General features: G+C 37.8%; 1 protein-coding gene and 1 long non-coding RNA gene across 12 annotated transcripts in view; one reads left to right on the top strand and one right to left on the bottom strand.

The window, feature by feature from the left end:
* The window catches only part of CDK14 (cyclin dependent kinase 14), a 722,239-nt gene that overhangs the window by 102,104 nt on the left and 596,501 nt on the right, over window positions 1-23,634 (bottom strand). Inside the window, exon 13 of one of the 11 annotated variants that reach the window (XM_038556762.1) lies at window positions 9,897-9,984. The exons of the other annotated variants lie outside the window; for them this stretch is intronic. Coding sequence (XP_038412690.1) covers window positions 9,912-9,984 — 73 coding nt within the window. The 3' untranslated portion in view covers window positions 9,897-9,911. Of the gene's footprint in view, window positions 1-9,896; window positions 9,985-23,634 lie in introns of those variants that run through there. 11 annotated transcript variants of the gene reach the window in all.
* Window positions 813-5,526, top strand: LOC111098746. The gene is made up of 3 exons (XR_005369365.1): window positions 813-1,160; window positions 3,997-4,250; window positions 5,179-5,526. It is a non-coding gene; the product is annotated as an uncharacterized LOC111098746 (long non-coding RNA).

Genomic DNA, 23,634 nt, shown 5'->3' with positions numbered 1-23,634 from the left:
AATATGGGGCTTGAACTCACAATCCTGAGATCAAGAGTCATGTGCTCTACTGACTGAGACAGCCAAGCCCCCTATTAACATGTTAGCTCATGAAAGCTGGATATAAACAGTAGAGGTGTAGTAGGTTCAATTTATTCAGAACATTCAATAGTGATACTGATTCCTATATAACACCTGAAGAGGAAGTAAAGGGGAACAAAAAGTTCTAGTATATTCCTCACAGCATTCTGTGATGGCATAGAACTACAAACACCCTGGGCTTGTATGTGGACCATACTAGTGTGCTTTGTTTCACAGATTTGGAAATAGAGCAACCTGGAGTGAGATGTTGAAAGTCTGTATATTCATGCTTTTACTCACTGTCAACACTCTTCACTGAGCAAAGCTGAGGGTCCGGATCCTTTCATTTGGCAGTACACATACTGTCTCTGGCAAAGATGCCAACATGGGGACTGGCCACTGGATTATACAAGTAATTTCTTGAAAATGATTTGTGCAGAAGTCCACCCACCCATAAAGACAGGCTGACCACTGTAACCAGGACTCCCACACTCAGTACTCTTTGTCTATACATGTAAAGCAAAATGCTCATTTAATTACCATCTTATCAAAGCTTTTGACTTAGGGGGAGACTGTGGTCATGAAACTGCTCTGATTTTTCAAAAAGTGACTTACTTTTAGAAAATAGGCTCAAATGTATTCATTTTGCAAAGAGAGGTCAGTAATTCGTCAAACAGCAAGGAGGAATCCCTGACATTGGAATAAACTCTTAGAGACAATAAAGACTAATAGAAGGGAAGGTTCAGGCTTGTGCAGTGAACTTCTCAACCTCAGGGTGATGGGCTGCGCAGTGAAATGAGAGGCAAGATTCTCAGTTACATTATTTTTTTTAAACATTTTATTTATTTATTAGAGACAGAGAGAGAGAGAGAGGCAGAGGCACAGGCAGAGGGAGAAGCAGGCTCCATGCAGGGAGTCGGACTTGGGACTCGATCTGGGGTCTCCAGGATCATGCCCTGGGCTGAAGGCGGTGCTAAACCGCTGAACCACCTGGGCTACCCTCTCAGTTACATTATTAATGAAGACATAGATTTGTTTAATGCTGAGACTTCCTTTCAGTGCACTGCTATGAAAAAAAAAATGAGATTCCTTTCCTCAAGGTAAGCAGATAACATTTTTATATTAGTTACCATAAATAGGTTATGTTTTGTTGTACGTAGAAAATTGTTCAATTCTCATTCATTTATTCTAGTGAAACTGTTTCATGACACAATCTCATTGTAAGACACCCATTCCCATGGTGGTCAGCTCACTTGATGGTCAAAATGTTATATAATGATAATGCTATACATAGAGAACTCTACAGTTTACACAGAGCTTTCATGTATATTATTTTATTTGACGCAGATAATCAAAGGGTCAAAATGAAGAGTATCTGGATTTGTGGACTCTTAAATCTTATTGTCCATTACATGTCACACCAAAGATTTACTGCTACTAACATATACGCATACATACACACACACACACACACACACACACACACACCAGGATGTATGTTGCCAAGTTGGGAAGAGGGTTATTGGGTTATTTTTAAGTTTTCCTTAAGGACACCCTACGTTTTTCTATCTTTTTCTCTTCCTTTAATTCTGAATTCTTTCTGCAGTCTATTCTTTCTATATTCTTGTTAACACCCACATTAAATAAAGACAATAAAGAGAGTCCAGCTTTAACTTGGGTAAGATTAAGAGTCCCCAGAGCTAGTCAGACTAATCTATATTGCTAGGTCTCTCCTGCAGATCTAACCCTCATTCAATACATAGTTGCCGTTACAGTAAATTCTATCTGGTGGAAAAGTACAGAAAGTGCTGGAGAGTCCTCAGCAGGATGTGAATGAATCAAGTTTTTGAAAACACAAGCACTGACACTCAAGAGTAGTATAAACTGCCAAAAAGTGGCCCAGAAAAAGGAAAATATTAAATTCTTACTTTGGATTGCAGAGCTTAGTTAGATAATATTTACCCCAAATTTCCTAGCTTTGACTTTATTTATGACTATTTTCTACCATCCCTGGAAAAACAGATGTCTTTGAATGTTTACATTCACTCTGAAATCAAATAAAGAGTGGTCTAGCTTTTAAAAATCAGTTAACTTATCACATAATTATACTAGCATTTCCCATGTACTATACGAAGCTATAGATTTTAATATTTACATTTTATAAATCCACTGATACAAATGTTATCATAAACTATTCCTGGAGAAAAGCTAATATAAGTGAACTTCCTGTTATATCCTTTTCAACAAAAACTCTTGTGTATTTAAACTTATTTTTACTTAACTACTACATAGATCATGCTTTCATTTAACCTGCTTATAGGAAAGAGAAGGTTAACTAGTTCACCACATTATTTTTGCAGAGATTCCATGTTAATTTCCTCTCCAATTTTTCTCATTGCCTAGTAGCAGTTACTTTTTTAGTTGTAAAGTTTTATTTTTTAATAGCTTATGTAAAACCCATATGCACTCAACTTCTGTCTAAATAATATAATTTCTAAAAATTTCTCTAAGATTTGTTAGAGCTTACCAAATGTTCACATTTTTCTTCTACAGGAATAGTATAAACCTGTCATGGAATAATATTTGTACCTCAGTTACATTTTAGAAAAGAGTCATAGATTTAGGGGGACTAGTGATTATATGATTCTATATTTATGTTCAGTATTTTACTTCAATAACGTGGTTTATAGCATAAGAGGCACAAATACTTTTTAACCCTCTGACTGAAGAACAAGATAGAAAAAGATATATTTTATTTCAGCAAAAGAAATAAGCAAAAAAATACTTTAATAATAACTAACCCTCATAATCGGAAGGATAAAACTTAGAGAATATTTAAAATTCTAAACTCACAAGTTTAGAATTGTGAATATCCATGAAACCCAAAGGATGTGCATTCAACAGAATTGGCTTTCAACATCCCAGTTATTTTGTTTATTGTTATATCATAAACACTAGACCTTCATAACCACATGACCTCCCCCATATGGAATTCCATTGTTACCTGAAGAACATCAGGCAACTTGTAACCTTTCCAACTTCCAGATATAGATCAGGATAAAATTAATAACCCTCTTCTACTCTATAGGACCACTGTGAAGACTGACCTTTTCTTACCGTAACTTGCTTCAATCGATCATAGGCATCATATTATTTCCCCTATTCCACAAGTTTTCAAAACATCTTTATGAAATCAAGAGTGAAGCAAATTGCTCATGATGTTCTACCCTTGTGATGTTTGATATTTTTGCTGTTTAGACAAATGAAATGCTCATTAGAAATTGCTCATTAGAAATGAGCCAGTTTTCCTGAATTCTAAGTGACTGATTCTAGCACTGTTTCTTCTCAAAAAGACAATTCTCATTTTTATGATAAAAGATTGCATCAGGAGTTTAAATTTAAACCTTCATTTATCAAAAAAAAAAAAAGTCTATATACATTAGACCTTAGCAATGGCTTATGTTTTACATTTCAGATGGATATGTTCTAAATATCTAGCCCAAATTACATGGACAGTATGAAAAACATTTTCACTACAAAAGGCTAGGAAACTGTTTAACTTATTGGTGCATCTACATTATGGTAAATTTAGTTAATGGAAACTGGTAACTTCAGAGCCTTTCATTCCTCTGAAACCCTATAGAAGTTACAAATCTCATCATCAGAGGCTGGATTTGGAAGCTGATATCTTCTTCACCAGAACGGAACAGTGCGTCTTCTGACTATAAACAGTGCTAAAAATAGCTCCCGAAAGGCATCATTTTGTGTGATATTATTTCACCAAAAGAGAAGAAAAATATATCTTTAATCCTGAACAAAACCTCTTCAAAGTTTATGTTCTCAATAAACCTTTTACTGAGAACTGCAAATATAACTTAGTAATGCAATAAATGCCCTAACAAATATATCAGATTTTTCACTTAATGCTTTTTACAGGCTTAAACCAAATGGAGTAAAAGGAAATCACCTTTTACAGTCCAACTCCTACAGGAAGAATGCCTTGCTGTTACGCTTTTTAAAGAAGGCATGGTGAATTTATATCAACTCTGGCGAATCTTGGGGCATGATAAAAGGAAGAAAAATACCAGCACGGTGAACATTCCACAGAACTCTCTTCACATGTTTATTTCCTTAGCGACTGGACATGATCCAAAATATTGAGAAAAATGTAAAAAGAAAAGAAAATTAAGGTAAAAGATATACAGTTTAGCACCCATGCTGATGATATGAAAGAGATGTTCCCCTACTCCTTAAAAAAAAAAAAGAAAAAGAATTGTCATCTTAGAGATTAAGGATATTAAATGGTTATGATTTGAGAAAATCACCCAAACCAGTGCTCCCATTAAATCAGTACAAAAGAAAAATTGGTTAGGTCAGAGCTCATTATGGGTTGTTGAAGTGTAGTTCAAGGCAAATGAAGAATATACTTTCTGGAGACTCTTATTTCAGCTTCTTTATCTTATGATATTGCATCTGGGATTTGAAAATATATGATTTCATTAGGATGTGAAAAAGAACCGGCCTGTATGCTTATGTCCAAAACAAGAATTGGATTAGGACTGTTGAATAGCTGGGCATCCTCTATAAAGGGCCTGATGATCTTTAGGAGGAAAGTCAAGATATCTTTCAGTGCTTACTGCTCCTGCAAGGAGCCTCTTATCCTCCCTGTCATAGCGTGTCTTCTAGACTCCACTCTGAATCAACTGTCTCTTGAATGATCTGATCTCCCCTAGTTATCACAAAGGATATGACCAGTTAGCAAATGACACTCTTTTTTTAAAAAAGATTCTAATTATTTTTTTAATTAATTAATTTGAGAGAGAGCGAGCATGCGTGCATGGGTGCATGCGAGAGTGAGCGTGGGGAGGAGCAGAGGGAGAGGGAGAAGCAGACTCTGAGCTGAGCAGGAGCCCGACACAGGGCTCGACCCCACAACCCTGAAATATGACCTGAGCTGAAATCAAGAGTTGGATACTCAACCTACTGAGCCACATAGGCACCCACCCTTGTTTTAAGTACTGTGGGAAGGTATACAAAACAGGACAAAAGCATTTATTTATTGAACATTTACCATGTTTTAGAGACTTATCACATTGTCTCCCTATTCTGTATATCCAGCTACAAGATGATCATCACCACATTTCCTTACAGATGAAGAAACTGAGGCTCAGAAAGGAGCAAACACAGCCAAGGTCACACAGCAAGTGAGGGGCAGAGTGTGTTCTATGCCTCAAATGCTGGTGGCCTCTTCTGTATGTCATCCTTCTAAAGGTTTGATTAGTAACTTTTTTTTCTCCTTATAAAAGTAAGACATGGTCACTCAAGAGAATTTAGAAAACCCTGAACCATGTAAAGGAAAATAAAACATCTCATAAGTCTACCATCTGGAAGTTATGAATTTTTATCAGTTAGATATGTTTACTCCTGTGTGTGTAGGTCTGAGCAAATGTATCATTTCTTTGTAATTTTTATCACCTCATATATTTTTTACATGATAAAATTTCCTTTCAAAACCTGAATTTTAAAAGCTCTCTTTAAACTCTTGAAAGTCAAACTCAAGCCCATATTGAGGTCATAATAGCTTTTTGTGTTTCCCCCTAGTGAAGAAAAAAATATATAAGTAACAAATTTGGACACTGTAAATATTTTTTTCCTGTTGATGGTGTATGACCCCCCCCCCCGTTAATGGTATATGCTTTTTAATTTTTTTCCTTTTTTTTTACACATGGGGTATTTACTTTTCACTCACTAAATATTGTAGTTTTACCAAATCTCCACATGCAAAAACATGGTTGTAGGCATTTTATATCAGGCCAAGTCCTGGTGATCCACTCAGCTTTGCAACTCACACTGGGGTAGCTAGGATGAAAAAAACATGTTTTTTCCACACAGCTCTCTTTTTACTGTATTTATATACACAAAGTTTGCTGCACCAAGAACTTCCACTAAGAGGAGAAAATAAGGGGTGGGTGCCTGGGTGTCTCAGTCGGTTAAACATCTGCCTTCAGCTTGGGTCATGATTCTGGGGTCCTGGGATAGAGTCCCACATCAAGCTCCCTGCTCCATGGGGAGCCTGCTTCTCCCTCTCCCTCTGCCTCTGCCTACCACTCCCCCTGCTTGTGTGCTCTTTCTCTCTGCCAAGTGAATAAATATAAATCTTAAAAAAAAAAAAAAAAAAGAGGAAAAAATAAGCCTTCAAAGATAGGGAAAAATTGTTGGTATTTCTTCATAGGCACATAGGTACAGCTGTAGTAGAAGTTAGATGGGAATTTGAAAGTATTCTTCTCTTAAAACTTGTTATCACACAGCTTCTGAGGTTCAGGAATCCTGGGGCAGCTTAACTGGATAGTTCCGGCTCACAGTCTCTCACAAGGCAGCAGTCAAGTAGATGTCCAGAGCTACAGTCATTTGAAGCTTGACTGGGCTTGGTGAATCCACTCCTGGGATGTCTCACTCACATGGCTGCTGGCAGGCATTAGCTCTTTACCATGTGGGCCTCTCCATAGGGCTATTCATGTGACTTGGCAGCTGGCTTCTGCACAGCCAGTGATTACACAGACAGAGAGGGAGTCAGAGCTAAGGAAGGGACTGTGCAGTCTTTTATAACGTAACTTCAGAACTAACATGCCATCATTTCTGCCCCATGCTATTTCTTGATCACCAAGACCAATCCAAGAACAACGTGGGAAGGACTCCCCAAGGGTGTAAAGACCAAAAGACAGGGATCACTGGGGGCCTCTGGAGGCTACTGAACCATGCTGATGATTATAGAAGGTATCTGGGTTTTTAAAAATTGTGGTAAAATATATATAAAATATAAATAAGCTATATATATAAAATATATATAAGCTAAAATTTGCCATTTTAAGCCTTTTTCAGTTTACGATTCAGTAGCATTAATTACATTCACAATATTGTCCAACCACTATTAATATCTATTTCAAAACCCTTTCATCATCCCAAACAGAAACTCTATACTAATTAAGCAACATCTTTTTCTTATTAAAAAACTGTGACAGTGATATTAAAGACAATTTTCAGAAAGTAAAAAAAGAATCACCCCAAATTCTACCACCCTAACACAACTGTTTTCATCTTGTATATTACATTTCAGTTACAGTTCACAGATGTAATTTTATATTTAATATGTTAATGTGCATATAATTTTTTATTCTGCTTTTTTCTTTCAGAAAACACACGAAGCATTCTTTATATTTTCGGTCTTCATAACGCCATCCTAACATTGTTGTATAATATTCCACTTGGGTCCTGAATCATGATTTATCAAACCTTTCCCCATTTCCTTAATCTTGGTTAGAGTGATAACAAGTCTTTTTAAAAAATATACTATGCAGTAATGAAAATATTTTGGCAGCTAGGACTTTACCTTGTTGATTTATTTCTTTGGCATAAACACCAAAGAGTCAAATTGTTAGGTCAAAAACATAATTCCCCAAGCTTCCTATTGGAAGTAAAATCCCAACTGCAGTCCATGAGGCAGAGGCCTCTGCCTCAGTCTCCAATCACCTCTTCTCCACTCAATATACTCTTACACTGAGTTCTTCCACTTCATCCTCATCATATATTTTGTGAGTTCCTACTATGCGACAAGCTCAGTTGTAAGTGCAAAGGATACAGAAGTAAACAAAACAGGCAAAACCCCAGTCTTCATATGGCTTATAGGCTGCCAAACACTATTCTTTTTTTTAAGATTTATATATATATATATATATTTTTTTTTTTTTTAAGATTTTATTTATTCATGAGAGACACAAAGAGAGAGGCAGATATAGGCAGAAGGAGAAGCAGGCTCCATGCAGGAAGCCCAATGTGGGACTCAATCCCGGGACTCCAGGATCATGTCCTGGGCCAAAGGGAGGCGCTAAACCACTGAGCCACCCAGACGGCCCAAGATTTATATATTTATTTAAGAGAGAAAGCAGGAGAGTGTGTGGTGGGAGGGACAGAGGGAAAGGGAGGGAGAAAACCCAGGCAGACTCCTTGTTCAGCACAGAGCCCTATATGGGGCTCAATCTCACAACACTGAGGTCATGACCTGAGCCGTAATTAAGAGATGCTCACTCAATTGACTGTGCCACCCAGGAGCCTCAATGCTATTCCTTCTCTTCTCCTTCTCCTGCTTTCTCCTTCTCCCTCTCCTTCTTCTCCTTCTTCTCCTCCTCCTCCTTCTTTCCTCCTCCTCCTCCTTCTTCTTCTCCTCCTCCTCCTCCCTCTTCTTCTTCTTTCTTCTCCTTCTTTTACCACATTGCCCTGTTTTATTGTTTTCATTTCTTATCACTCTCTGCAATTGCTTTATTGTATTTGTCTGTTGGTAACCTAGAAGGTAAGTTCTATGGGAATAGCAACCTCGTTTGTGCATTCCCAACCAGGCTAAATAAAATTTCTGGAAGGTGTCATGAATAATATCTTTAGAGCTTTCAACACATTTCCATTAAGTTTTCCACATTGTTTAGCAGTTTACAGTGCCTTCAGCAGTAGATAAATGAGCCTATTTCTCTATAACCTTAGCAGCACTGGTGTTTTGGAAGAAGTTATGCACCTGGGGGAATGGGAGCTAATGAAGGTTGTTCGATGGAAGCATAGGAACCACTGAAACATTATTTATCTTGATTACTAAGTCTTTTTCTGGTGCCACCCTAAATCCTGAACCCAAGGTCTCTGCCCTCCTTCCTCACCCTAGTCTCAGCTCTGCTGTGTATAATACAGCAAATAAGGGATATATTTCCAGATCTGCCCTTGAGGCCACATTATAATTGAAGACAGGGAAATAAGCTTCCTAAAATAAGCTTAAATGTTCTTATCAAAAAGCTATGGAAAACTTTTTTTGAGAGTTATTTTTAGGTTTAAATGAGATAAGTAGGACAAAGCTTTTGGCAGCCATGAACACATGCAACTGATGGCATTTAATACTAAACATTCCCACTACTTCTCCACTGCTTCCATACATGTACAAAATTAAACTGACTTTACTAAATGCAGTAAAAGGAGTCTTTTAAGACTACAATATTCTTTTCCAAATCACACTATATCCCTGAAAATCCTTTGGTTAAAAAACACCTCACTGGGAGATGTACAACTACTGGGAAAAATAAAAGCTTCAAGGTCATGAGTAAACTTATATGAAAAAAGAAATCTCATTTTTAATTTATTTTTAATTTTTTAAAAAAGATTTATTTATTTTAGAGAGTGTACAGGGCACAATGGGGGGAGGGGCAGGGGGAGAGGATCTAAAGCAGACTTCCTGCTGAGCTAGTAGCCTTACATAGGGTTCAATCTCACAACCCTGAGATCATGACCTGAGCCAAAATTAAGAGTCAGATGCTTAACCTACTGAGCCATCCAGGTGTTCCAAAATCTCATTTTTTAAAATGCTCATCAAATAAAACAATGACAGAATATCTTAAGTAAAAATATTTTCAATCTCATTTTACCTATCTAAAGATAGATATGCTTTGGGAACTGTTTCTTAATTTTAAGATTTGCAAATGTGTTTTGTTGTGTTACACACCAAGCTATACTCCCCTCTTTGTCAACCTCCCTTTTACTCTTTGTCCTCTTTATAACTGTCTAATATCTTCCTCATTTTGTGACCTACCAAGACTGTTCCTGTTTCCCTGGCCTGTTTTATATGTCTTGCTTTTCAGGCATTTGGGTGCTGACCTCAAATCCACATTTATCAAGACAACAGTAAACTGCATGTCTTCTACCTTGGCCATCCTCATTCTTCTTTTTCTCTTCCCAATCCTCTGTTCAAATGGTTCCCAAGTAGAAGGACTCACAGACATCTGAACCAGGGCCCTCAGAACTATAGAATATCAAGCTGTCATCTACTAGAATTCTGACTTACCACAACATGTGTTTGGAGAGGGATTTCTGTAATTTCCAACATGGCCTGGGCTGGTGCTAAAGTTAGCAAGGAGAAAACATGTTTTGTTGTTGTGTCTGATTTGGTTTTGTAGTTCAAGTCTTGGAAAATAATTCATTCTACTCTGTGATGTAATGTATACTACAAATATAAGAACCCATCAAAGGAGAGATCTTTAAATGTTGAGAGTATTTCATATATTTCTACCAAAGACTATTTCTTCCTATATTTCATATATTTCTATCAAAAGACATTATTTCTCCCTGTACTAGAATGTGTAATTTAAGCTTTAGCAACAAATCTGTAGGGTGCATTTCAACTCAGGAAGAGTTAGGAACCGGTACTTTACATTCTTTTCTTAGTTCTAAGCCCTTGCCTTTGACTTTTCACTTTTTCTCTCTCTACCTACATGAATCTGTGTGTGATTACTATTATCAAATAGCCTAAAGTGCTTCAGGAATTTACAAATGGCTATTCCCAACGCAGAAACAATTGCTATGTTATAGAGACTTCTGTCTAATGATGTCTCTGCAGATAACACACATACCCATTAAGAGAAAGCCTACCACTCTTAGAATGGCAGGGAACTGGCTTCGTGCTTGAGATCCCAGTCCTAAAGCCCATTAGCATCAACAAGAATGTCATGATCCCACCCTATTTTGTTTTGTTGTGCCTTGAGGTGTGGGGATGCCTAGGCTTTTCCAAGAGGCTGGTTTCTTAAAGAAAAATGTGGCTACCAACCAGCCCTGCTTTTGTCTCTCATTGTGTAGAGGAGATTATGGAGCTGGGGGCATGGGTGCTATAAAGGATGGTTTGATGATGAGCACAGAATAGGGTGAGGCTGTCTTTACTGAAATGAGCACAACCTTTGAGTTGCACATTCCTTTATTCCTGCCTTTAACTCCACATTTGGCTCTTCACAGAAAATGATCTATAACAGAAGGGCTATCATTCCATATCCATGGCTTAAAGAAACCTCAAACTGGCATAATTGCTAGAGCTATTTATCTGTTTGAGTACTAATTCTATCTCTACAGCTGAAATAAAAGAAAGATAAATGAATAAAGTTAAAAAGCTACACATTTATTATCCTCTAGGTCCAACTACTTATAATTGTCAGGGATACATAAGTAAGGGCATTTTCAGGCAGAAGCTAGTGCTATGATATAAACTATTAAAAATTCTGCTTATGTCTTAAAACCAACAATAACAGCATAAAAGTAGAAAACTGAAGATATGTGCTTCCAGATCATTATAAAAATACAGGAGCATTTCAAAAAATTATTACTTTGGCACTTCCAGAAAAATTTTCAAAAGAGTACTGAGGTCACCTTAGAATGGATGGAACAAAGCACAGGTATATTTTTAGTCAATGCAGAGAGAGTGTAAGTGGGGGCGCACTTCAAATTAAGGAATAAGCTTGTTTACAGCTTGACACATTTTAGCACATTCTTAAATTTTATTTCTACATTAAGGAAAAACTAGATACAGAGAGGTGACAGGCTGAGATGATGACATCCTAGATGCCCATAGAATCAGGGCTGCTGATATGGCAGGCTTTGAAACTCCATTCTGGATACCCAAGAGAGATATGTTCAATATTCAACAAAATCGAAGAATCGGAAAATTGGAAATCCCTCAGATGTTCTGAGAGAGAGAAAATCCTGGGGCAGAGTCAGAGGATTTGGATTTAAGCCTACAGCTATATGAGAAAGAATAAGCAAGAGAATAAAAGCCTGAGCAGTAGATTTTTAGCTACAAAATCTAATCCACCTTACAATATATTCTCGTAAAACAATTATTATGAACTGACCTGAATTCATGCTCTCTTCTGCACTATCCAATTTGGTAGCCACAAACCACATGTGACTACTTAAATTTAAATAAGATAAAAAATTCAGTTCCTCAATTGCACTAACCACATTTTAGTTAATGAACAACTACATATGGCCAGCAGCTACCACACTAGACAGAGTAGATATAGAATATCTCCGTCAATGCATAAAGATCTACTGCACACACACACACACACACACACACACAAATCTACTGCACAGTGCTGCTCTATGTCCTTTCAAGGTCTGCCACAGCTTCTAGAAATTTCTAAAATTAAGAAAATAATTCTGTAGTTTATACAATGGAAGGATTTGGTTCTTTAGATGAGAAGTAGAAATTGGGTTGAGAATAGCAGTGAATGTAACTATGGAGAAGAGGGCTGGCTCAGTGAATACTCCAAAAATGTGCTCGCCATTAAGAAAAGGAACCTAAAGTCATGGTGGATGGAAGATGTCCCCATGGAACTCTCACTTCCTTGGGGGAATTAAGAGACACATCAGAATTCATTCAGGTATAAATAATAGTGAAAGGGAATATAAGGAAAAGGAGAAGAAATGTGTGGGAAATATCAGAAAGGGAGACAGAACATAAAGACTCCTAACTCTGGGAAACGAACTAGGCACGGTGGTGGAAGGGGAGGAGGGAGGGGGGTGGGGGTGAGTGGGTGACGGGCACTGAGGGGGACACTTGACGGGATGAGCACTGGGTGTTATTCTGTATGTTGGTAAATTGAACACCAATAAAAATTATTTTATTAAAAAAAAATACCTTCTCAAAAAAAAAAAAAAAAAAAAAGAATTCATTCAGGGATCACAACCTGAAAGTAAAGATGAGAGGTAGCAGAATTCTGGAACAGAGTAAAGCCTAATTTGATTACCAAATGAAATCACAACTGTTGGTATAATTCAATTCAAATTCGAAACTTGTCAAGAGTGACAAGAAATGAGAGACAAATGGAAAAATCTCATTTGTGTTTATTTTTGTAAACAAAATGATGTGTTTCACTCTACTCAGAGGCAAAGGCATGGAATCTAGTGTAATCCTTAAGTAGCCTGCAAGGTAGCTGAGCCAATAACACTTGCCATATAAGTAGATACCTAAACCAGCAGATAATCAAAGCATGGGGAAGCTCTGACTTCTCTACTGGAGATATCTTACTTGTTTTTGTTAGAGGAAAAAAAAATCAGTTGCTTAATCTCACTATTTTTTTTTTCTCAGAACATGCTGCCCTCTACAGGCCACATGGATATACAGTTCAGTTATATCCAAATTAATAGGATCAGTAGCAAAGGTATGATGAAAAAGGGGAAGTAGTTGGTTATATCTGTTGTCTGAAAGGCTTTAGGATCAAGCTGAGAAACAATCAACACTTATAAGCCTCTAATAAATTATATCTCATCACCTGACACAAATATGAGAAATCATAAATAGTACTGTAATCCTATCATGGCATTTTCCTGGAGAAGCTTAAAAGTATGTTGACAGTCATTTTTCCTTTGTTTTAATTATGGAGGAGAGGGTGTGGAGAAAAGTGGAAGAAAAATGGTTGATGTGGTTTGACAGTTTTCACTAACATTTCCAGAATATACCAGTTTTGATCTAAAACTCAATATATTAAGACTAGGCTCTGAGTTGGGAAATAAAAGCCAACAAATTTAAAGGAATATACATGATTTTATTCCTGCTAAGAGTTTAATCTTTTAAACCTTGGCTGCACTGAAGTGGTCGAAATCTGGCCTAAGAAATGAGAACTACCCTTCATCTTGACTTCAAATCAATTTTTCCCTAAACAGTCATGCCATAAACACACACACACACACACACACACACACACACACACACACAGCTGGTATATTTATTGGTTTAGTCACTAAAGGATTTAGCTGGACAAACATCACAAAGATGATGACTGATTTAATTGAATTTATGATCAAATGTTTTCCATTGCAGGAAGAGTGGGAAATCACTTATGGGGAGATTTGAATAATTTAAGGGAAGTTCTCTATTTGGCATTACGTTTGTATATCAAATCTTGAGGGATTAAATACAGCTGAGGCCTAGCAGAGAAATCACATGCAGATACACAAGACACACTATGTAACAATCCAACAAGGGCCAGAATATTAATCCCTTGGTGTTGATATTTCTACTTACTTAAAACTTGTTGATAGTCTGAGTATGGATATCCACACACATATATACTATGAGACTTCAACTATAAATCGCCACTAGATTCTTTCAAGATCCCCAAAATGTCCAAATGATCTAAACATGCTCTTTTAGGTAAAACAGAAGATAATTGATTTGGGGGTTGTATGCGTGTCTGTTTATGGCAGTTTAAGGTATCTTTATTTTTGTTAAAGACATAATGAAATCTATTGTTAAAGGCAATCTCATGGTGTATATAACAAGGTAACATGGGATTTGTGCTTTAGGGTATGGACTTGGCCCAATATCTGAAAGAAAAAGGCCAACTTACCTTTGGAGTTTCATAACTATTTGCTCCCCAATGATGACAGAGGTAGCAAACTGAGGCCATGCTCCTAGCCTTCATTGTGTTTCTAGGGATAAGTCATTCACCTGCCCCACTTAAAAGCCCCCAAACAGCAAGAATAACAACTTTTGGTCTCACCTCTGGATCAAGTGGACACCTAGGCCTAGCACACCTGGTTGAGTCTCACCCATCAGTCCGTGTGTGAAAAGCATAACAGAAAAGGTATAATAGATGCTTTGAACGTGATAACAGTGTCTATGGGTTTCTTTCAATCTAATTAGGAAAACTGTCTAGTAGATGTGTTTCAAGACTTAGGATAAATCAGTTTTACATTCATTATGTACAATGCTATTTGTTAACATATCACTCTTAGGAAGGAACTGCTGGGAGTGAGGTAACCTTATTTCTACATGAGAAGTATTTTTAAAAAATGATTTGGTGACCAAGCAGTTCAGCATGTGCTTCTAGAAAGGTAAAAGAAATAGTTCAGAAAAAGTCTGGGGACCCTGTATAGCAGTGGGATTCATGTTCAAGGACCATTGCTTATTTGGAACTGAATGAAATGCTGATTGGCAGGGGAGGACAGGGTGTGCTAAAAAACAAGAGGTTGGTAAGCTAATGTTGGCTGATGGTACCCCATCATTTACACCTACACTTTATTCAATCCTCACAATAATCCTGCCAAAGGAGTTAAAGACTGAGAAACGGGGGCTCAGATTGATTTGTGAGCTTCCTGAACATTACACCATTGAGTAGCAGATCTAGGATTGGAACTTGGCCCCTATGATACCAAATTATGCTGACTTCATGCATTTTCTTGCCATGTGTGCCAATTATGTGCCTTTGCAAGCCTTCCTTTTTCATTTCTATTCTTTCTTGGTTCACATCAACAGCATTTGTTGACTGTGTATTCTTACAAAGTCAGGAGGACCACCATCTACACAGCAGGTATCAGATGCACACATCAACATAGTCTATTAACTATATCTTCACATAAGTGGAAGCTGCACTCAGTTTTACAGAAAGTCTCTCCAATATAACGAGGGGGACCCTTGTCCAATCCCAATTTTCTTGACGATTAACCAAAGAAAATTGTGGAGTGGGTGATAGGGGATACAAAAGATGACATTGTTAAAATCATCTCTTTCTCCATTAACTTCTTATGTTCATCTTAATTAATTAATTAATTAATTACTTTATTTATTTATTTTTTGTTCATCTTAATTTAGTTCACAAAATTCACATTTTCTTAATCAAAATAAAATGCTAAAGATAAGTGTTGAGTTTTTCTTTTTCATAACCAGTTTTTTAAGACATAAAGAACAGTAAAAACTGAATTTCTGTTTATTTTTTACTTCTTAAAATGTGGTAATTTTCAATGTTCTGAAGCTGAATAATTAACATATGTACCCACAGGGGTCCATAGGAGGCTTATTTAGAAAAATGGAGCCCTCTCAATAGCATCTCATATGTAGCAAAGAGGAAGCTGAGCCTTTATGATATTTTCTGAGTAGAGTTAGGGTAGATCAAGGGGGCCGGGAACAACAGCAGAGAGGTGAATTCTTGAGGGAGTTCAAAAAGGGGAGAGAGCTGTGTGTCTAACCCCTAGCAGTTCCCAACAGAAAAGAGAGAGCGAGAACGCGAGAAGGAGAAAGGAATAGAGAGGCTTGCAACAGGCAGTGCCCCTCAGGAGGGAACAGCATGGCTTCTCAAGGGGAGGAGGAGGGAAGGGATGATGTCTGCTTGATGTTCTTTGATACTTCCACTAGTCCCTCTGCAGATTTATTACACTTACTTGGTTCTCTAGAGCTATTATCTTCCCAGTGTTTACAAATAAAAGATAGAGGTGAGAAGCAAAAATATAAAGGAAGATCTCTGGACACGTGAACACAAAATGCCAAGAACTTGAATGCACAGTTTCCAAAGCATCAGATATCCACACTTGTACCATGCTGGTGGGCACTCAGAAATAAATGAATAGCTTACATGTTGATCTACAGATGAGCTGCCGAGTGTGGTAGTTATGTATGGCATTTCACATTTAAATTAATCAAGTTTAAATTGGGGCACTTGGGTGGCTCAGTGGTTGAGCATCTGCCTTTGGCTCAGGTCGTGATCCTGGGGTCCTAGGATGGAGTCCCGTGTCAGGCTCCCTGCAGGGAGCCTGTTTCTATCTCTATATCTCTACCTCTCTCTCTCTCTTTCTGTCTCTCATGAATAAATAAATAAAATCTTTAAAAAATAATAAAAAGATAAATTAAGTTTAAATAAACTTTAAAATTTAGTTCCTAAGTCACATTAGCTGTATGTCAGGTGCTCAAGGGGGCTAGTGGCTGCTGGATGGGGCAGTGCAGATATAAAAGGTTTTCATCAATGAAGAAGGTTCTGTTGGACAGCACTGATCTAGAGGGGACAGAAATCCTAGGTCAAAGTTTTCGTTATCTCAGAGGCTATTAACTTTCTTGGGAACAATGTCTTTTTTTTTCCTCTACGCAGGAGATGGATAATTATTTCTTCCTTATACAAATTTTGAGGATACCAGTGGGAACCAGGCAACATGCAACTGCCAGAGTCAGAGGCCAGAGCTTGTCACCAGATGGATCAGAGATCAGATGAAACAGCCTGTGGCTGACCTGGTGAGGGCTGGGATTGCTCTCTCCACTCTCTCCTGCCTTACCCCAGGACTCACTGCTGAATAGGAAGCCCCAGTACCCACGTGTGGAAAGCAGAATGGCCCCACTCATTAAGCCTTGGAGCCTGTGAATGTGTTACTTTCCATGGCAAAAGGGACTCTGCAGACATAATTAAGGTTGCAGACCATAAAGTAGAGAGATTAACCTGGATTACGCAGGTAGGCCATTAGAAGCAGGGAGCTTTCTCCCACTGGAGGCAGAAGAGATGTGGCAAGAGGGGAAGTGAGAGAACTACGAGGCAGTAAGAAAGACTCCCTGCACTAATGCTGGTTTGAAGAAGGCGGCGGCAGTGTGATGAGGAAACAGGTGGCCTTTGGTTGCTGGGTTGAGACTCCTTGCTGACAACCAGTAAAGAAAAGGGGGCTCAGCCCCACGACCACAGGGGACTGAATTTTGCCAACAGTCTAAATGAGTCTGAGAACAGATTTTCCTCAGAGACTCCAGAAAGGGCACAGGCCAACGAATACTTGATTTCGGCCTTATGAGACCCAGAGCAAAGAAACCAGCTGAGCCCATCTAGACTCTAGCTCGACAGAACTGTGAGACAATACTGCTGTGGCATTTCACACCAATACATTTGTGCTGATTTGTGATGGCAGCCACAGAACACAAACACATACCGTTTTATATTTGGAGAAGCAGAAGAACTTCTTCAGGTCGTATCCACTTCGAGACTGTTTTGGGAACCGGTTTGAGAAAGCCTGATTCTATCTGTCGTACAGCTTTCACAGAATCAAGCAGCCCAGCTGCTCCTGGAAGCTCTGTGCCACTTCAGAAGCATGGCTGGATTTTATTCCTTAATGAGCTGATGGCAGAAGGAAGGTATTAGCTGAACCATAAGTGTGTACTTTGGGATGAGGAATCCAACACATAATCGAAAAGGATGAAAAGCCATGGCCGTTGCCAGCTCCCAAGCCTGGCACATACTGCCAATTAGTAAGAGAGAAGATGGATAATTTCTGTCTATCAGAAGGGAAACAACAACAACAAAAAAAAACTCGTGCTCAACGGATAACAAACAGCATGGGGTTTGCCCCTGGCCATCACCAGTGGTTATTAATAATAGCAAATTCTTTGCTACCACAAGAAAGGTATGGACAAGAAAGCTGGCAGTGTCACAAAATGACAGAGGATAATTTCCTGGGGGCGGTGGGAGCTATGTGGAATAGGGTACAAATCTCACTAGCAGGGCCTGGATGGGTGGCCTATAGGCCTGTCTTCTCTGGCACTTAGACTGTCACAAACTAGCCTATATCCCCATGGTGCATTACCCAGCAGTGGCACAAAGGAGTCCTGAGTTGATGTGTGCGATCAGCCTGCTGCAAACACTTTCCCCAGGATAGGAGTTAGGTTTCTACTCCATCCCAGCTCTTCTGCTGCCAAAAACCTAGACCGGGAATAAAAGACATCATTTCCCAGAAAAGATCTCTCCAACCAGGGTTGTAGTGAGAACGAAACAAAACCAGATACTGATCCACTTGAAATATTAGGGTTTTAAGATCTCCTAAGATTCACTTTGGGGGCATACATTCCTGAATTATAGTTTTCAATAGCATTGATTATTTGACCTCACTGAGCATGTTTCTTTAAGCTATAAAATAGAGATGACAGTACATGTTCTGACTACTTCCCAAGATTGTTTTAAAAACATGAGGATGTGAAAGCAAATTCTACATTGCAAAAGGCTGCCCAAGTGTTAATCACTATGGCTACCGCATCACAAGCACTGAATACAGGGCAAGGAGAGTATGTGAAATCTTTGATGAGGTATGTTTCATATGTTATCAAATCTACACTATTGCTACTATTAGGTGTGGGCCTCCAGCAAATTTGCCAACTTTCCTTTTTTTTTTTTTTTTAAAGATTTTATTTATTTATTCATGAGAGAGAGAGAGAGAGAAGCAGAGTCAGAGGGAGAAGCAGGCTCCTTGTGGGGAACCTGATATAGGACTTGATCCCAGGACCCCAAGATTACAACTTGAGCCAAACAAAGGCAGACACTCAACCACTGAGCCACCTAGGCATCCCAGCCCACTTTCCCTTGACCAGCTTTGCTGTGTCCTCCTGGCACCTTCCTCAACCCATATCTTTGGACAGCCTTGACACTGTCTTCCTTGACTCTCTCTAGGACTACCATCAGAGCCTGGACCTCCTCTTTCTCTTTTGAAAAATCCAGTCTACAATTTTCTGGAAGAACTGTAAGGGGTTTAACCGATCGAGTAAACCTCACACCAACATTATGCTTTCAGTACCTGAACTAGCGATTCATTCCTGTGAAAATGAATGTCCCCAGAGATTTCTCTAAACTGCAGCTTTAGAGTGTCCAAACAACACCATGTGTGGGTGTCTGAGATCAGGACAAAGACCTGCTTGGATCTGACTATCCAAGAGTGTCACAAGGAATCACACCCCATGTAGTCTCCTGTTGCTGGGCTCACATCCAGAAGCTGGATAGTGGAAGCCGGCAGCTCCAGCTCATCCTGGAGTAAAGAGAATGAAATTCCAGAATGTCTGCTTTAAAGCTTGTTATCCCCAGTAAACCCAAGCCTAAAAAAGTGCATTGATGATGGACAGAATAATTTCTTTGAAAACACTGTGAGAAGAAATCTCCAGGCACTAAATAAATTAAAACTGTTACTTTGAAGTAAATAGAATTATAACAAAAATGATCAACAATGAAAAAAAAAAATGTGGCAGTGGAGGAGTTAAGGCTCTGGCTCAGCTCAATGGCACCGCCTAGTGCCAACAGCTGCTCTTAGGCTCCTCTCACATTTCTCAATGTACAGAAAGTGAAAGCTCTAACTTACTTTGCAACATATTATTTTAGAAACTTTGAGATCATCTTAGAACAATAAGGCAGAGTAGAAAACGGGACCTTTCAGTTTCTTTGAGAAGGCATTGATTTAAATCTTACTGGAATACAATCAGGTAGGACAACAAGGAAAATAGGGCATTGGCAGCATAAATATACAGAGTGAAATTATACTATTGCCTTAAAAATTATTTTAAATACATTATGTTTTATGCACATGTACCACAACTATCTATCTAGCAAGTCTTATTTATTTATTTATTTATTTATTTATTTATTTATTTATTTATTTAAAGATTTTATTTAATTTATTCATGAGAGACACAAAGAGAGAGAGGCAGAGACACAGACAGAGGGAGAAGTAGGCTCCGTTCAGGGAGTCCAATGTGGGACTCGATCCCAGGACCCCAGGATCATGCCCTGAGCCAAAGGCAGATGCTCGTCCCTAGTAAGCCAACTTTAAAATATGTTCTGAAAGTGAAACCATTGAATCTGAGAAAGCATTCAAGGAAAATGAAAGAATACAAAGTTAGAAAACACTTTTGAATCTTTTAAATTAGGGTTTGTGACTTGCTGGTTCGTTCAAATATATGCAGGTAAATGTCTTCTCTATTCTTGCATTTTCATTAAAGCAGCTTCATTACAATGTCTCTGTATTTGCTACATATTTTCAAAGAAGCAATGTTCTCAATTCTTAGAAGAAATTCAGTTGGACTTACCTAACAAGAAGGATTATAAACTGAACCAGAGCATGTGGACGAAGCAAGCAGGACAAGGCTGGCCTACGCCTTATTCAAGTCTGAAGACATGTATTGCTTTATCAGCCATGAGTTGTTTTCCAAATCTGTCTTCTGTGACTTTGTGGTTTATCTCCTTGGTTCTCTTTTTGCTCCTTTCAAACCCCCAAAATTATTCAGCTCTTAAAAAGTTCCAAAACAAGCAAATGTGTTCCTGGAATCCTACCCTTAACATTGCTGGAGAGCATATACCAAGGCTGATTCTCCAGCCAAAATAATAAAAGATCTTTTAAGTGGCTGAAATTCTTGGTTGATTGCATATACATGCCAATGTCAGACAACTATAAATAGGGGGATTTGGAAGAAAAATAGGGAGAGTCTTTATAACTCCAATGAAATAAAACGGAATGTTTTGAAGGCGGTCAGAAAACAGTACATGTATTTATAAAATTAAGATTTGTCTCCCTTTAATCCAAAATCCCCTTTAAGCAGGAAGAGCCCACACAAATCATGCATGTCCAGTATGAAGGAGCAAAAGGACTTTCTTTTCTTTATTAATATATATTTATTATTCTCAATCATATAATTAAGATTTCTTCTTTACGCTATCCTTTTGAGTTTAGGTATCTACTGGATCATTTGATATTTGTTTCCCATCACTGCTTTGTTTCCCCAGAATATTAAAAAAATCATTCAAAGGATAAAATTATGGTTACTGGTATAAATGAAGTCAAGAGGGAATTGTATTGGTGTTACCTATGGCAGACTTGGTCCCCAAATAAACTGGGTCACTTGTTACAGCTGTTCAAAGAGACTTGAGTATTCATTTCTCAAGAAACTCTGACTCCTTTAGGTAGGTTAACATATCAACTAGCTTTAATAGCTGAGTTTTTAAAGATATTGCTACTTAATTTGGAACAGTGACTTACTTTTTATTAACCTACCCATCTTATATTAATCTATTGAAACTGAATTCAAATTAGTTCTTGCAAATTAGTTCACTTTATTTTGAACCTATTACTGCTGTTACCAATTGCTCCATGTTTGTAATTGTGCTTGTAGACAAATTAGTTAGCAGGGATGGAGAAAGCTGGCACTTGCTTAATAGACTTTAAATGCAGTTCTTCTGAGCCTAGACCCCACACCGAAGTGAGAGATGTTGAAATGTCGATGGTTCCAAGTTCACAAGTCCATTTGAGGAAGAATCAATAATATAATTAATGTCTCTGAATTCTCGGTTTTCTCTAAATCTCATTGGGGTCTTGTGGGCTGGAGGCTACAGCTTGGCTCTAAGGATTCAGTGCATGACACTGGGATGCCAGAGCGTAGTATTTTTATAATATTTTTAGTGATATTTTATTACTTAGTGTTTTCTGAGCTAAATCCATAAGGCAACAAAGAATAAGACTTATGGTGACTTAAAAACAGCATGGCTCTGAACAAGTTATGTTTGTAACTGCAAAATCTTACCTCAAACGCAGCTTTTAATAGGCTTCCTAAAATGTTTTAAACGTCACCTAAGGGTGAGATCCAGTTTATTAAATGCTTTTGAATTCTATTTTTTAAAAAAGGCATCTGTAATGTTACAGATGAAAAGAAAGACATTAACTACAGTTTCACCAGTTCATTAAAAAGATTTTACATGAGAATATAAGATTTCCTTTAGTATTTTAGACCTTAGTTTTGGTAGAAGAATCATAAATTCTACGTTCACAGGAAATGCAAATAATAAATATCTCTGAAGTTATATCTTAAAGAGAAAACTGTGTTCTTATGTTGCAAAAAAATCATATTCTGAATTCTTATTTGCCCCCAAAAGCAAAAGCATATTTACTGACACCTAGTATCTTTTAAGAATTTAGAGATTTAGCACCAATGCACGTGGCTTTTAAGGTCTCTAAAACATCAATACCAGAGGATTGCACATTCTGATTTCCACTAATGAAATTACAACATAATTAATTAATTTTATTAATTAATTAACATAACAATTAAATTAATGATGTTGTAACATGATCAGTACCTCTCAGAGAAAAGTAGGCATCAGGTCTTAGATGGTCAGAATGAAGTGAAGCAATGCAAAGCTTGAATACTATTTCAGTTTTACTTTTCTTTTAGAAAGATGTGAAATAAGCTCGTTTCTCCTGGGGTAGAGTAATGTAATTGGATAGAAGCACCTTCTCTGAGGGGCATCCCACTGGTCACTGTGGAATGGTTGGACGAGAAAGGCATGTGTGCTGGAGGGCTTGTAGCGAAAGGTGGTGCTGAATACAAGCTACAAAAATGAATGGGGGGAATGGACCAGCTGTATATACGAAGTGGGGTCATATCCACAAAAGGACAGCGGAAGAAATATCATTCAGCCTCCTCTATGGACACTCTCTCCCATCTCTTATAGACTATTCCAAGTGGATAAGAATTACCATTTATTTTCCTGGGCAGTTTGGAGGTCATTCTAGCTCTCCCCCTCTGAAGAAAAGAAATGGCTGTTCTCCACAAATGCTATGTGTTGATTTGCCAGATATGCCTGTGACTTCAAAGATGGGGTCAGAAAGTCAATTGGTCAAATTGAATTTAAATAAAATTTAAAAAAAGAAATTCAATTGCTTTATAAATAATTGTTTTATAAGATGGTTATCTGGTTGGACAAAAATTTTTGAGCAATTATAAGAGAATATGTTTGATCATTTAATTAAGGTAGGAACTGTATACTGTGTATATTACTTGGTGTATGAAAGCACTTAATTAAAATGTTAGACCACTGATCAGTAAAGAGGGGGACGGTGAAGGGCAAAAGGGTGGAGGAACGAACACACACAGAATGTTCCCAGCAGAGGGCATGCCTCCCAGGGGAGACTCTAGATATCACAAATGGACTCTTCAAATGGCAAATGCAAAGCCTTGTGTTAGACAAAAATAATTATTCCAGTGCTCTTCTAAGTATGAATTTAACCAAAATAAACTGCCAAATCTTCCAAATAAACCACTACAGAGTTTACTGTACTCATTCCATGAGTTCCTCATAATAAGCTGGATCTACTGACAACATTAATTAAAGGCATTCTTTATTATAAAAAAGTTTTTTTCTTATTTTTTATTTTATAATTGATGGTGTC

Source organism: Canis lupus, chromosome 14, assembly GCF_011100685.1.
Source record: "Canis lupus familiaris isolate Mischka breed German Shepherd chromosome 14, alternate assembly UU_Cfam_GSD_1.0, whole genome shotgun sequence".
NCBI lineage: Eukaryota > Metazoa > Chordata > Mammalia > Carnivora > Canidae > Canis > Canis lupus.
The sequence above is the reverse complement of the archived record's forward strand: the minus strand, read 5'-3'. Positions and strand labels throughout refer to the sequence as shown.